General features: G+C 40.2%; 1 protein-coding gene across 1 annotated transcript in view; it reads left to right on the top strand.

Annotated features, from left to right (window-relative positions):
* The window catches only part of LOC104291173 (poly [ADP-ribose] polymerase 8-like), a gene marked incomplete at its 5' end in the record, with an annotated part of 64,018 nt that overhangs the window by 45,536 nt on the left and 4,908 nt on the right, over positions 1–13,574 (top strand). Inside the window, 5 exons of the mRNA XM_009890373.1 lie at positions 1,498–1,565; positions 1,925–1,973; positions 2,780–2,892; positions 3,058–3,130; positions 5,053–5,122. Coding sequence (XP_009888675.1) covers positions 1,498–1,565; positions 1,925–1,973; positions 2,780–2,892; positions 3,058–3,130; positions 5,053–5,122 — 373 coding nt within the window. The remainder of the gene's footprint in view (positions 1–1,497; positions 1,566–1,924; positions 1,974–2,779; positions 2,893–3,057; positions 3,131–5,052; positions 5,123–13,574) is intronic.

Genomic DNA, 13,574 nt, shown 5'->3' with positions numbered 1-13,574 from the left:
GGTTTCGGCAGGGATGGGGTTAATCTCCCCAGGAGCCGGCAGGGGGCAGGTATTCCATACCACGTGACCCATGCCAGGGCTATAAGAGGAGCTAGCTGGGGAGAGGAGAGCAGTTGCTACTTGGGGGTGGGTTGTGGTGGTGCTGGTCTGGTCGGTGCACATCGCGGCGGTACTGTAATTGCGTCTTCATATCCCTTTATTGGTGCTATTGTTTTGTTTTCATCTTCCCTTTTGCTGTTCTGTTAAATTGCATTATTTTAACTCACGAGTTTTGCCCTGTCGATTTCTCTTTCCACGGCTGTGGGAGTTGAGCGAGCGGCTGCGTGGTTCTTTATTGCTCGCTGAGGCCAAACCACGACGGTTACGTACTTAACTTTAAGAGAAAAAGAGAGAAGAAAGAGAAACAGAGGGATAGAGAGAAAAAGAGAGAGAGAAAGAGATAAAGAGATCACCGGTCCTGGTTCCAGTGTTGGTCCATCAACGGGGGGTTTCTGGTTTGTAGGAGCGCTCCTCTGTGGATCTCCGGGGAAAAAAGAAGTCATCCGCAGGGGCAAAAAGACGTCTTCAGGGAAAAGAAGTTTTTCAGGGACCCTTATTTTCCCCTTTTATGTTTGCGGTCTCAGTACGACCCACACCGCTGTTGTGATGCTCAGGCTTCTCTCCCCCCCCCAGATGACACGTAGCATGATTTGGGTGGAGAGACGAGTCCTATAGTCAGGCATGTTTAGCATGATCTCGATCATCTTCATTAGCATATGCAGGGGTGTGAACTTTAATATGCATTTCATAGATAATGAGGCAAAGCTCATTATTGGACACAGTGGCCCTGAAAATAAAGAAGTTAACAAGCTTCACAAGTTGAGCAGAAAGCCTTGTCTTCACAAGACTTCCCCCCCCAGCATCCTGTGCTGTCCAGATGAGTTTTCTCTCCTGGGTCACACAAGAGAGAAGTAGGTGTTAGCCTTGTCAGTTCTTTGAGCACAAGGCCTACATTGTCCAGGCTCCACATTATCCCCCCCTTGGCTACAGCCATATCTCAAAGTCCTTGCAAGTGTTTGAGACATTCCTCAGTGAGGCTCAGAGGGCCTCCCCCGTCTTTTGTCTCTCACCATTTGTTTCAGGGAATTTACAAGTCATCTCTTACACTTGGGGTATTTTGAGAGACTTAATTTTTTGAAGTTCCAGTCCAATTTCTTATTCCAAGAGCCAAACATAAATAGACATCTGCTGTTGTCCCTGAGATCACCAATGTTTGCTATAATATACTCATTTTGATGCTAATTATATGCTTATTATTTTACTCCAGGGAAAATAATTGCTATGTTAATTCTTGTTGTTTATAGCTGTACAATGCTAAATGTCAGCAAAACTGTGATGTAAGCCTAATAATGAGTCCTATGTATTCATTTTAATAGATGAACTCATGGGAAAAGTAACATATAAAATTTAACTTTATGATTTCAACTAGAAATAAAGAATGTAATTACTCTTTTCTAGGCACCTTACTTGGAAATAAAGAAGCAGATGGATAAACAAGACCCGCTTGCACATCCTCTTCTACAATGGTATAAAATTGACTCACGTGAGATGATAATTATTGAAGTACCAAGTTGAATGAATAATCACTTCACCACTTTAATTTGGTATAAACTCACCCTAAGAATTAATGACAGGGCTGACATTTGCAACTGCATTTGTTTCTGGACTGTTTCTGGACCTCATCTGGGCCCTCTGAAAACACTGGAAAGACTCCAGCTTATTTGTATGGCCTCAGATCTGATTTGTAGTCCAGATTTGTTCTGCTTCCATCTGACAGGTTCAAAGGCCTGCAGCTGGATGTTTTGTGGTGGCCATTCATAACACATGCTTAAGAAGAAAAGTTCTGTTTGGTTATCATGTCTAATACATCTGTTTCTTATTTTAGGGTTATTTCTAGTAATAGATCACATATTGTGAAGCTACCAGCGAATAGAGTAAGTGTTTGTGGATTCTTTATTATTTTCTCATTCTTCATGGCTCGTTTTAACATTTTAGGTGGAAATCTCCTGTCCAAATGTGCTTGCATTCACATTAATCACATGGGATCTATTAATAGACAAGGGAGAGAAACAGGCAGGTTCAGGTCATGACTCATAGAATCATGTTGTGAATATCTAAAATAGGTCAAAGGAATAATGCTCAGAAAAAGCTTATTTGAGGCGAGTAGCTCAAATGCAAGTGTCCACCTTGCAGTCATCTGAGATCGGGTGAGAAGAGCATCACTATTTGTTTTGTTACCATATAGAATATTAGATACAGGATTGTACACACAAACGTGATGTACCAGGAGATCCACATATGAATACACTGTAAAAAGAATATAGCTCTAGAATTTGAGAGGGACGGTGCTGAGATTCATTTCTGATTGTGTGTGCCTCTCATCCTCTGATTAAGGGCATAGTAATCTGCAGCCTTTCAAATCTGAATCTTAATTCAAAGCCAGCTCTGATCAGAATACCATGATGAAATTGTTCAATTTAATTACTTTATTCAAGCCATATTAGGCTGAAATATGTTTCAGAAACTTCCATATGTTTCATAAACTAAAGGACATTTTTATTGTTTGATTTCAGGTGAAAACTATGGTAATGAGACCAATTTCAACTTAGTTCTTGTAGTTATTTAGATGCAGTCATACATTGTGTGAAACAGCATGGTATCTTAAGAACTACCATTATGGAAATACAATGCTTTTGTGTTAATCAACTTCTTTTCACCTGTACATTGTTATATTTTACAGCAACTGAAGTTTATGCACACTCCCCACCAGTTCCTACTTCTCAGCAGTCCACCAGCCAAAGAATCCAATTTCCGAGCTGCTAAAAATCTCTACGGAAGTACCTTTGCATTTCAGTAAGTACATATATTCATATTAATCAAAGGTTACCAAAATGCCATGCTATTTCTTTGTTCTTGCCATTTGAGGTTTACAGCTGGGAATATATTGTTTTAAAGGATTACTGATTCATTTTGCATTTCACATTGTGGATTTTAACACATTCTCTTTCACTTTTTTAGTGGTTCACACATTGAAAATTGGCATTCCATCCTGAGGAACGGCTTAGTTGTTGCATCCAATACGAGGCTGCAGGTAAATAGTAGACTAAATAGACTTTAGCTAATCTGTGCACATTTGATTACATATTAAGCTTAGATGAGTTTTCAAGGGATGAGGTTCTGGTAGTCATATAGGTGGCAAAAAGGGGTGATTTCAAATACCCTCATGTTTCCTGGAAGAAGTACTTTTCTGAAGCAATTAAAATGAAATAATGTGTCTGCTAAAATAGCTAAAAAGTCCCATCGATGGAATCAGTGTTTTGATTTTACATTACACAGCAGCACCTCCAGGAGGCTTAGCTGAGTACTGCTCGAAAGCAGTCTTGGGGATTAATATTTAGAGCTACATAAACTATGTCTATGTTATAGGATCCAAGAGCATCCTAGGTTTACGGAAACTGGATTTACAGCATCTTCTCTTCTTTTCTTCTCCGGTTTCCTTGGGAAAGGAATATGAGTGTACTGGCCAGGAGGGAGCTATTGCAAACTTCAGTTTGGTTTCTCAGACTGAATCATCAGGAGACCACTATTGCAGAGCAAAGTAGGCAGTATGAGAGGGACTGGGGAGCTGTAATTCAGAGTATTTTAGCATCAGGGTTTTGACAGCTCTTTCCCCAGAGCTGAGTCCATGGTACCTTGGAGGAGGATCCTGGGGTGCTGACTAAGGATCGAGGAACAGGAAACACTGAAAAAAAGGAAATGGAAATCTCTGCTGTTCTTCTTAGTGGTTTGGGTGTTTTTATTAGCATCCTTGTAAGATACTTTCCCAAGAAAGCAGGATTTACACACCAAAATTCACCAAAGTAAAACCCTTTGTTCATGCTTATATTTTTGTTCAGGGTTGAGATATTGGGAAGAGGAGGAAGCAGTAAAGCCCTGTTTTATACAAGTCATGATTTTTAATTCTCTCACACAACTAGGGCATATTCTGAGCCCAGTTCATTCTGCTTCCCCCAGTACCAACCAGTCAGGAAAAGATCTGGAAGAGTTGAGAGTATGATTGCACATTCCTATCGGAGCTCTGGCACATTGCAGAGATAATGTAAATGTCATTGGGCCGGAGGAAAGAAATAAGGGTGAGCATGACTCTGAAGCCCAGTCATATCTACCTGGGTAGGAGATACTCTGGGTTCTCGTTTGTGCTCCAACAACTACTTTGTGTGTTTTCTTTAAAGACTTTTCCACATAAAGCAGTCAGTCCCTGGAGAAGAAGTGAAACCCATACTTCCCCCTTTGCAGACAAGAAAATGATCACAGCAGTAATAAAAAGTGTTGCTTAGCCCAAGCTCCATGACATGGAGCAGTGATGTTGGTGAAGAAGAGTCTTCCCTTTCCTCTCTTCTTTTCAGATAGCTGGTAGCTTTGTGGCTAAAGCATAGTCCTGCGGTGACGGAATATGCATGTCTGAATTGGCTCAGACAAAAGTTGACTGAATCCATTCCTCCAGTACTCAGGCAGAACCAGTGACTGAATTTTTCTACAGCATATGAGCAGTGTTATCACCATCTCATCATTTCTTACCTTAAAGAAAAGAAAAGCAGTTGTTGCTGATGATGATTCACAAAGACTGGCTTAGGCTGTGGTTCCTGCCGAGGTTTTGATGTGAGACACATGCCAAGCTTGCTCAGCCTTGTTAAGGCTAAGATGTATTTGACCATCTACAGAAGCACCCTCTGTAGGTATCCTACATGGTAATGTTAGATTTAAAAAAAAGAAAATGCAATTTTATATATAAATCTGATGTAAAATTATCTTTGGGCGTTTGGACATGGTTTCCAGAATATACAGCATCTTAGTTGTATATTCACAGCATGATTTTTTTGAACACCATTTATTACCAGAAAATAAATTAGTGCAGTGGGGCAGATGCTTACCTACATTAGGAACTGTGCCTATCATTATTATTTTGTCCAGATAACTAAATTATTGTTAAACAATCACTCCGCTCTTTTTCAGCTCCATGGTGCAATGTTTGGAAGTGGAATCTACCTTAGTCCGTTGTCAAGCATATCATTTGGTTACTCAGGTGATATTTATAAATCACTCTAAAGTTGCAGAAATATAGGGGGGTATCTTAGTCTACTGCTTTTCTTCCCAGTTTCACTGTTTACAACACTAGTAAATTTTGTCTTTGTAGGCCAAGATTTAATTTATTTAAAAAAGAGAAAATCTAAGTTCCCTTATTAAATACCTGTCCTCGTTTTCCAAGGTACTGAGTATCTTGACACTGTGCTTGAAGTAAATAGTAGCTAATACTGGATGCTGTGTGTAATGGAGCAGGTGTTTATGAATATTCTCAAGTATCGCCATGTCAGGGTTATATAGAAAGTACAAGAGAGTGTGTTTATTTCAGCGTGAGAAGGGGAGGGAACATAATTTGTCCCACTCATAAATCCAAAAGTGAGTGATGCGCAGTTTTCCATGTAAGAATAAAATCATAAATAGAAGCACAATAGAAACATGATACACCAATGTGTATATACAGAAAATTTCATAGAAATTTTAACTTACAGTGACTTTTTCCTTTAGTTATGTTGTATTTACCATTTCATAAAATCACAGAATCATAGAATCATAGAATGATGTGAGTTGGAAGGAACCTTAAAGATCATCTAGTTCCAAACCATTGCCACAGGCAGGGGCACCTTCCACTAGACCAGGTTGCTCAAAGCCCCATCCAACCTGGCCTTGAACACTTCCAAGGATGGGGCATCCACAACTTCTCTGGACAACCTGTTCCAGTGTCTCACCATCCTCAGAGTAAAGAATTTCTTCTTTATATCTAATCTAAAACTACCCTCTTTCAGTTTACAACCATTACCCCTCGTCCGATCACTACACTCCCTGATAAAGAGACCCACCCATCTTTCCTGTAGGCCCCTTTTAGGTAGTGGAAGGCTGCTATAAGGTCTCCCCAGAGCCTTCTCTTCTCCAGGCTGAACAGCCCCAACTCTCTCAGCCTGTCTTCATAGGGGAGGTGCTCTAGTTCCCTGATCATCTTTGTGGCCCTCCTTTGGACTCACTCCAACAGGTCCATGTACTTCTTATGTTGGGGGCTCCAGAGCTGGACGCAGTACTCCAGGTGGGGTCTCACCAGAGTGTAGTAGAGGGGCACCTCCCTCGACCTGCTGGCCACGCTTCTTTTGATACAGCCCAGGATGCGGTTGGATTTCTGGGCTGCAAGTGCACATTGCCAAGTCATGTTGAGCTTCTCATCAACCAACACCCCCAAGCCCTTCTTTCTCAGGGCTGCTCTCCATCCATTCTCCGGCCATCCTGTGTTTGTGCTTGGGATTGCTACAACCCATGTGCAGGACCTTGCACTTGGCCTTGTTGAACTTCATGAAGTTGGCACGGGCCCATCTCTCAAGCCTGTCTAGGTCCCTCTAGATGGCAATCCCTTCCCTCCAGTGTGACGACTGCTCCACACAGCTTGGTGTCGCCAGCAAACTTGCTGAGGGTGCACTCAATCCAACTTTTCACGTTGTTGATAAAGATGTTAAACAGCACCGGTCCCAGTATCTACCCCTGAGGAACATCGCTCGTCACTGGTCTCCACCTGGACATCGAGCTGTTGACTGCAACTCTTTGCCAATTCCTTATCCACCGAGTGGTCCATCCAACAAATCTGGGTCTCTCCAATTTAGAGACCAGGATGTTGTGTGGGACAGTGTCAAAGTATATGGGTGTATATATATACACCCATGTATATATGTAAATATATATGGGTAACCTATATAACATATATATGGGTAATCTGGGTGTCTAACTCGATTTGAAGTCAGTGGAATGTGGAAGCAATGAATCAGGACCCTAATTTCTCTTCAGTTCTCAGCTTAAATATTTGAATCTCATATATGAATACAATTAGGAGGATTATTTCCCGGGAGAAAAAAGGGAAAAGTTTCCCAAATAAGCAGTTAGAGAAATGAAAGGAAATAAGATTATAAACAAAACAAAACCCCAAAAAGCTGTAAATGGAACTGATCTGACTCTTAGTCAAAACAAGGGTTGATTGAGATAGATACCAGCCCAGAGGGAATTTTGTACCTTGGTGACTCCTGTAACAAAAGTTCCTTCTAATTTATTTGTTGTATATTGAAATAAAAAGGCAGAAAGGATCTGAGTAGGATCTGAGCACAGAGGACTTTCAGCATGGTGCTCACAGAAGTGAGATCTTAGTAAATATATAAAAGAAAAATATTTTTGGCTGTTCTAAGATTTATATTAGTCATTCAAGCCTAAGCGTATAGTCCATATTTGTACAGATAATACTCAGTTAAAATTTAAAGGAAGTTATCAAATGCCAGTTTATTATAATGAAGTAAAGGCACTGGTGTTTTCGTTTGAGATTACAGGTTTTGGGATGCTGCGATAGAAAACCTCATCAGATTTAAGAACTAAAAAGAAATGCTAATAATCTACCCCACACTCAGCAAACAGTAAAAGGATTGATTATTTGTAATGTTTGGTTTATGCAAATGAGAGATCTTTTTTAGTTGCAAATATTGTTTAACTTATTTGCATGCAAAAAATACAAATGTTTTACAATTTCCTTATAATTAGTCTACCAACACTGAAGTTGCCTGAACTTTTTCCTTGCAGCAAAATTATGGTGCAAAATGCATTCTGGTACGAGACCGTGGCTTTCTTGTGCAGGTAGGATGTCATATCTTACCCATTTATGAAACACTGTGGAGCATGAGCGGACTGTTAATTATTTTTAAGCAGATGTTGTTTTTCTCATTTTCATTGTTCTCAGACTATTGAATTTGCTGAGCAGAGGATACCAGTATTGAATGAATACTGTGTAGTTTGTGACGAACCCCATGTGTTCCAGAATGGCCCTATGCTGAGGGTAAGTGGTGTGCTTGTTGGGATAAACAATGCATTTTCTAATGCCTTAAACAGCAATGGACGATACAAACCTGTTATAAAACTATTGGATTATTTCAGACATGTTTCATCCTAATATTCTTTTAAGATGAAGAAATGTAATGCATATCAACCAGATTTTACTGTAAAATTGAAAAAATGTATTGCAAGCAAGGGAGATGGAAAGCAGGCTTGTATAATAATCATAGAAACATAAAGGAGGGTTGTATGTCACTGAACACTATTATGCTAGAGTAGTCATAACCGGATAAGCTAGAGGAAGTGCATTAGAGTGCTTTCCCAGTCCTCTGGCACTCTTTTAAAAGCTTAGGATCACCTCAGTCCTTTAGTTTCTATCAAGCCATGTCCAGGGTATTCAGATACACGGGTGTTAATGCTACAAGGTCATGAAGTTCTGACACTCTTGCTCATGGGCCACTGGAATGAACCATCCTCCATAATGTGATAAAAAAGGCAGTAGAAGGAGATGCTCTGTGAAGTGTCTGATCTAGCAGTGACCTAGTCCAGGGGCACTGTTGTGGTTCAGTATGCCCAAGGACTGGCCAGTTACACAGCTCTTCCTTCCTTTCATTCCTGTATAACTGGGAACCAGGAATGCTGAACATTGCACCCTCTCATGCTGCTGGTGAATGCATAGTAAAAAAGAATAAGAATGGTCGTGAAAGACATACCCTGCCTGGAGCTACTGGATCAGTGCAGCTTTGTAAAAGAGTATATAGGAGAATAAAATTCTTACCTTTAGGACTGACCTTTCAGTTTAGAATCCTTCTTATTTCACCTGTCCTGAATCTTATGGAAACCTGAGTAACCTTAAAAGATTAAAGCCATTGAAAACTGTTTAATACCAGTGAATGGTCTGACTCCTCACCTGCCAATTTCTCCACAGTGTGGTGAGCAACTACAGATAAGATGAAGCAGACATCATCTATGATAGTTCCATGGAACTAAATTCAGGAAGTTTATTGCTTACATGGTAGCAGAAATCACCTCAGTGTCATCCCCCATGACACTCAGTGGTGCCATAGTCAGGCATTCTGACTGCAGGCAGGGTATGTAAATAGGCTGCTAATAGGATTTGCAAAAGTATCTACATATTCAATTAAAACCGTTTTAAGTCATGGTTAAACCTCTGTACTTTTGAAAATCCCATCAGGTGTTTATTTGCCTCTTGAAGCTCATATCTACCTTCTAAAACCATGTTTTTCTGACAGATTTATAAGCAAACAAACCCTGATTAGAAGCCTATAGAAAAGTCACCAGTTCCTTGTTGTTCATCTTTGAATGCACCGCTATGCATATTACAGGATGAGATAAGACAAATTGAATAATATGTGAAGTTTGGATAATATAATTATTGAAATCATTGGGTTTTTCTCTGTTGTCCATAGGACAAAGCAAACAGTAGGATTTATTCATTCCTGTTCACATGATGAACTATTAAAAGAAAACAGAATGGAAAGTCATCTGCTCTAAATTAAAAAATCATAATTCTTCTTGCTTTCCCACCTTAGAGGTCGAAATCCCTCAGAATGACTTTTCTCTGTCTTCAGCTTGAAGAGGGCTCATTTTAGCTATCCGTTTAAGTTTATCAGTCCTTTAAAACAGAGGAAAGTGTAAACATGTTTGCCACTAAACACATATTCATCAGTGCCTTTGCAAGCAGCATAACCTAGCAAGCTTTGCAAAAATGAAAGGTTGTCCTTATATAACCCAGGGAGAAGGAGATAGCAGGAAGAAATCTAGCATGCTCTGTGTATGCTTGAATGACTCAATAAGCAATATAGAGCCATTAATGAGTTTGCAGGTCTGCAGAAGGTGAGGAAGGATCTCAGTTTGAATAGAGCATGAGTTTGCCAATGGGTCTTAAGGAAATTTATGCTTCATTCTACTGAGAGCTCTGGCAGAGGTAGCCTGAAGTAGTCAATTGTGGGGTTTATTTACATGCTTCAGCTGCACACACACATACACGTACATACATATACATGTAATGTATGTAAAGGGAATAAAGAATGACCCAACTGAAACAGCACTTTATATTTAATACTGCTGCAGCAGCAGATCTCAGAAATACAGTACTTGACTAAGCAGAATGCAGGGGACTTTCATTTAAGGTAAGGCTACATGCGTTCTAGCCTTGTGTCACTTAATGGAACCCATGGTTTTGATACCACAGTAACTTCAGATTTCATAATGATCAGAACCTTGCTATGGTCTGCTTATATTTTTAGGTTCTGTGTCTTGATCCCATTTTCTGTAGATATCCATATCTCAAAGACATTACTTAGGCTCTATCTGTAGTTGGTTGTATCACAAGAGATGCCACAGACTAAATAGTTCTGGATGGCTCAACAGTCGCTTCCTTTAAAGAATCGCTCCTCCACACAGATGCACACAGGGTCACGTCTGGGTGTGTGTATCCTTAATGATGAGTTTCCCTTTTACCTTCTGGACCTTTTTTCCAACAACAAAGCAAGCATATGAATTTATAAAAGCATAGAAAAGTTATTGCTTGAGAAATTATTTTTAAATGTTTTTAGGCTTGCTTTTCTGGTATTTAATGGCGTTTTACGCAATTGCCAAGAAGCCATACTCACTGTAAGGAATTTGATTCTGTAAGGAATTTGACTCAGTAAGGAATCCTCCAGTATGTCAGCCTGACACCTTTTCTGAACTGTAGTGTAGACAATTAATTGTCTTGAAATGCAGTTTAAAAAATTCAACAATTGCCATCACACAATAATTACATTCTTTTAATACTGTAAACTCCCATACCCGGGTTTAATTTTTTGTGCTGGTTATTAATGACTTGCATAATTCTGATGTCTCATCCTCAGGACAGCCGAAGATAGCAAGTGACACTGTGAGACAAAGTTTTTCCTTTCTGCAGATTTGCTCTACAGGCTATGTTTTTATCTTAGTTATACAGTATCTTTAAATCAGTCTCTCTCAGCACAAGCTTTCTTCTCAGTATTGTGTGGTCTTTTTTTAATATCTATTTCAATTTAATATGCTTTCTTAAAATCTTGACATCTTCTTTCCCATAAGATAAGAGCAACTTGATGACAACAAGATGTGTCTTTTTATATAGCTTAATTTAGACACTAGATCCACATGGCAGACATACCATTGTATGGAAGATGTCTGTTGTAGAACAGCTGCATAACACAATTGCATATGTTTGGCTTTGTGCTCTTGGACGCCTGTCTTTCTCTGGAGCCTTCGGTACTAATCTAATCATACAAATCACAGAATCATAGAATCATAGAATAGTTTGGGTTAGAAGGGACCTTTAAAGGTCATCTAGTCCAACCCCCCTGCAATAGGACTTTGAGGGAATGTGTTGTATGAATTTATCTGATCATTCGTCCTCAATCCATGAACAATTGGCCAAGTTGAGAGACAATATGTACAAATTGACTCGGCAATACTCATGGCTAGACACTATGTTCCAGTCTTGGGGGTTGTCAGGATGGCTGCTCGATTTGGCCAAGCAAGGCTTAGTCATATTGCATATAGTTATAGTGTTGCTTGCTGTTATACCATGCTTATTGATGTGCTTAAGGAGAATGTTGGAAAAGTCTATGGAAAGAATGTTTGCGGGAGCTTGGGTTGCTCAAAAACAAAAAGGGGGATTTGTGGGAGAATTTTTAGAGATCAGTGGTCACCCTGTGAGCACCCCAAGCACTGAGGACTTGTTGACAACAGTGTAAGCTTCAAGGAATGTCGAAGGTCAAATTGTGTTTTGTGAACGTCTGAGTTATGTAGAGGGAGGAAAGAACTGTTGCTGAATGTACCGATAAGCAGGACTTTGAGCAAAACATAAAAGAAGATAACTGTGCACATGGACAGCTAGGGCTAGCCAATCATATAGTAAGGATGCTCGCGTGAACTATGCATGTAACCAATTGCTGCTTGAGTGTTGCGTGGCGCGGGAGAGAACTGTCTATAATAGCTGAGCTATCTGTGCAATAAAGTGGCATTTACCTTGATCATATCGGTCGTTGTGTATTTGTCCGAGCTTCCGCGTCAACATGTATCCATGTTTGGGATTGCCTCAACCCACATGCAGGACCTTACACTTGGCCTTGTTGAACATCATGAGTTTTGCACAAGCGCACCTCTCAAGCCTGTCCAGGTCCCTCTGGATGGCATCCCTTCCCTCCAGCGTGTCAACCGTACCACACAGCTTGGTGTCACTGGCAAATTTGCTGAGGGTGCATTCAGTCCCACTGTCTATGTCCCCAACAAATGTGTTAAATAATACTGATAGCAATACAGACCCACTCGTTGCTGGTCTCCACCCAGACATCGAGCCTTTGACCACAACTCTTTAAGTGTGACCATCCAGCCAATTACTTATCCACCGAGTGGTCTACCCGTCAAATCCATGTCTCTCCATTTCCTCACATATGAAAGTGTTGATATAGTTGAATCTGAGTTTGTGTGCATGTACATAAATTTAATTCTGAGAGTTTTAGTTTTCTTTCTGATTTTCAGTATTTTTAGGTAATGTCACAATTCATTTTAAGAGCTCACCATTTTTTACTACTATTTCTTGAATTTCATATCATTAATCTCTTAATGCTTTTTTAGCTTTTCAGAGATTACACAAATATGGAAGCTCTTTAGGACTCACTAAAAGTGCAGGTTTCAGTATCATTGTCTAACAAAATGCCCTTCTTTTTGGACAACATTGCTTTGTGAGCTTCAATGTGTTTTTTCTCGTCTCTACCTTTTGTGGTCCCTTCCATCCAGTCTCCTCCAGAAAGGAGGCCTCTATTCCCATGAAGTATATAATACTTGATGCCAATAAAAACCACAGAGGAGTCCTACACTCCTTTTTACTTCAAAGACTTAAACTTGCAAGCTGCCAAGAAATATGGGATACTGGAAAAGTAAGGAAGCCTGTAGTAGCAATTTTATATAAACCAACATGAAGAATATAAGAGAGATGTAAGGCACAAATGTAGGTGTTTAGATTTCTGAGATGGAAATTGGATCAAAGTTGATTGATAAATAATTTAATACTTTTACCTGTAGATAAATTAATTAAACCACAGTAGACTTTAAACAAATTAACTACTCTTAACAATTATTTAGACTTAATAAGTCTAAGTGTGAAAGATTAATATCTAAAATGTTCTTTCTCTCATGATGCCATCCAGAAGGACCTGAACAGGCTAGAGAGGTGAGCTCAAGACAACCTCATGCAGTTCAAGAAGGCCAAGTGCAAGGTCCTACATCTGGGTCGGGGCAATCCCAAGCACAAATACAGGCTTGGCAGGGAATGGCTGGAGAGCAGCCCTGAGGAGAAGGACCTGGGGGTGCTGATTGACGAGTAGCTCAACATGAGCCAGCAATGTGCGATCGCAGCGCAGAAGGCCAACTGTATCCGGGGCTGCATCAAAAGAAGTGTGGCCAGCAGGTCAAAGGAGGTGATTCTGCCCCTCTACTCCACTCTCGTGAGACCCCACCTGGAGTACTGCATCCAGCTCTGGAGTCCCCAACATAAGAAGGACATGAACCTGCTGGAGCGTGTCCAGAGGAGAGCCACGAGGATGATCCGAGGGCTGGAGCACCTC

The sequence above is a fragment of the Charadrius vociferus genome, unplaced genomic scaffold, assembly GCF_000708025.1.
Source record: "Charadrius vociferus isolate BGI_N301 unplaced genomic scaffold, ASM70802v2 scaffold548, whole genome shotgun sequence".
NCBI lineage: Eukaryota > Metazoa > Chordata > Aves > Charadriiformes > Charadriidae > Charadrius > Charadrius vociferus.
The sequence above is the reverse complement of the archived record's forward strand: the minus strand, read 5'-3'. Positions and strand labels throughout refer to the sequence as shown.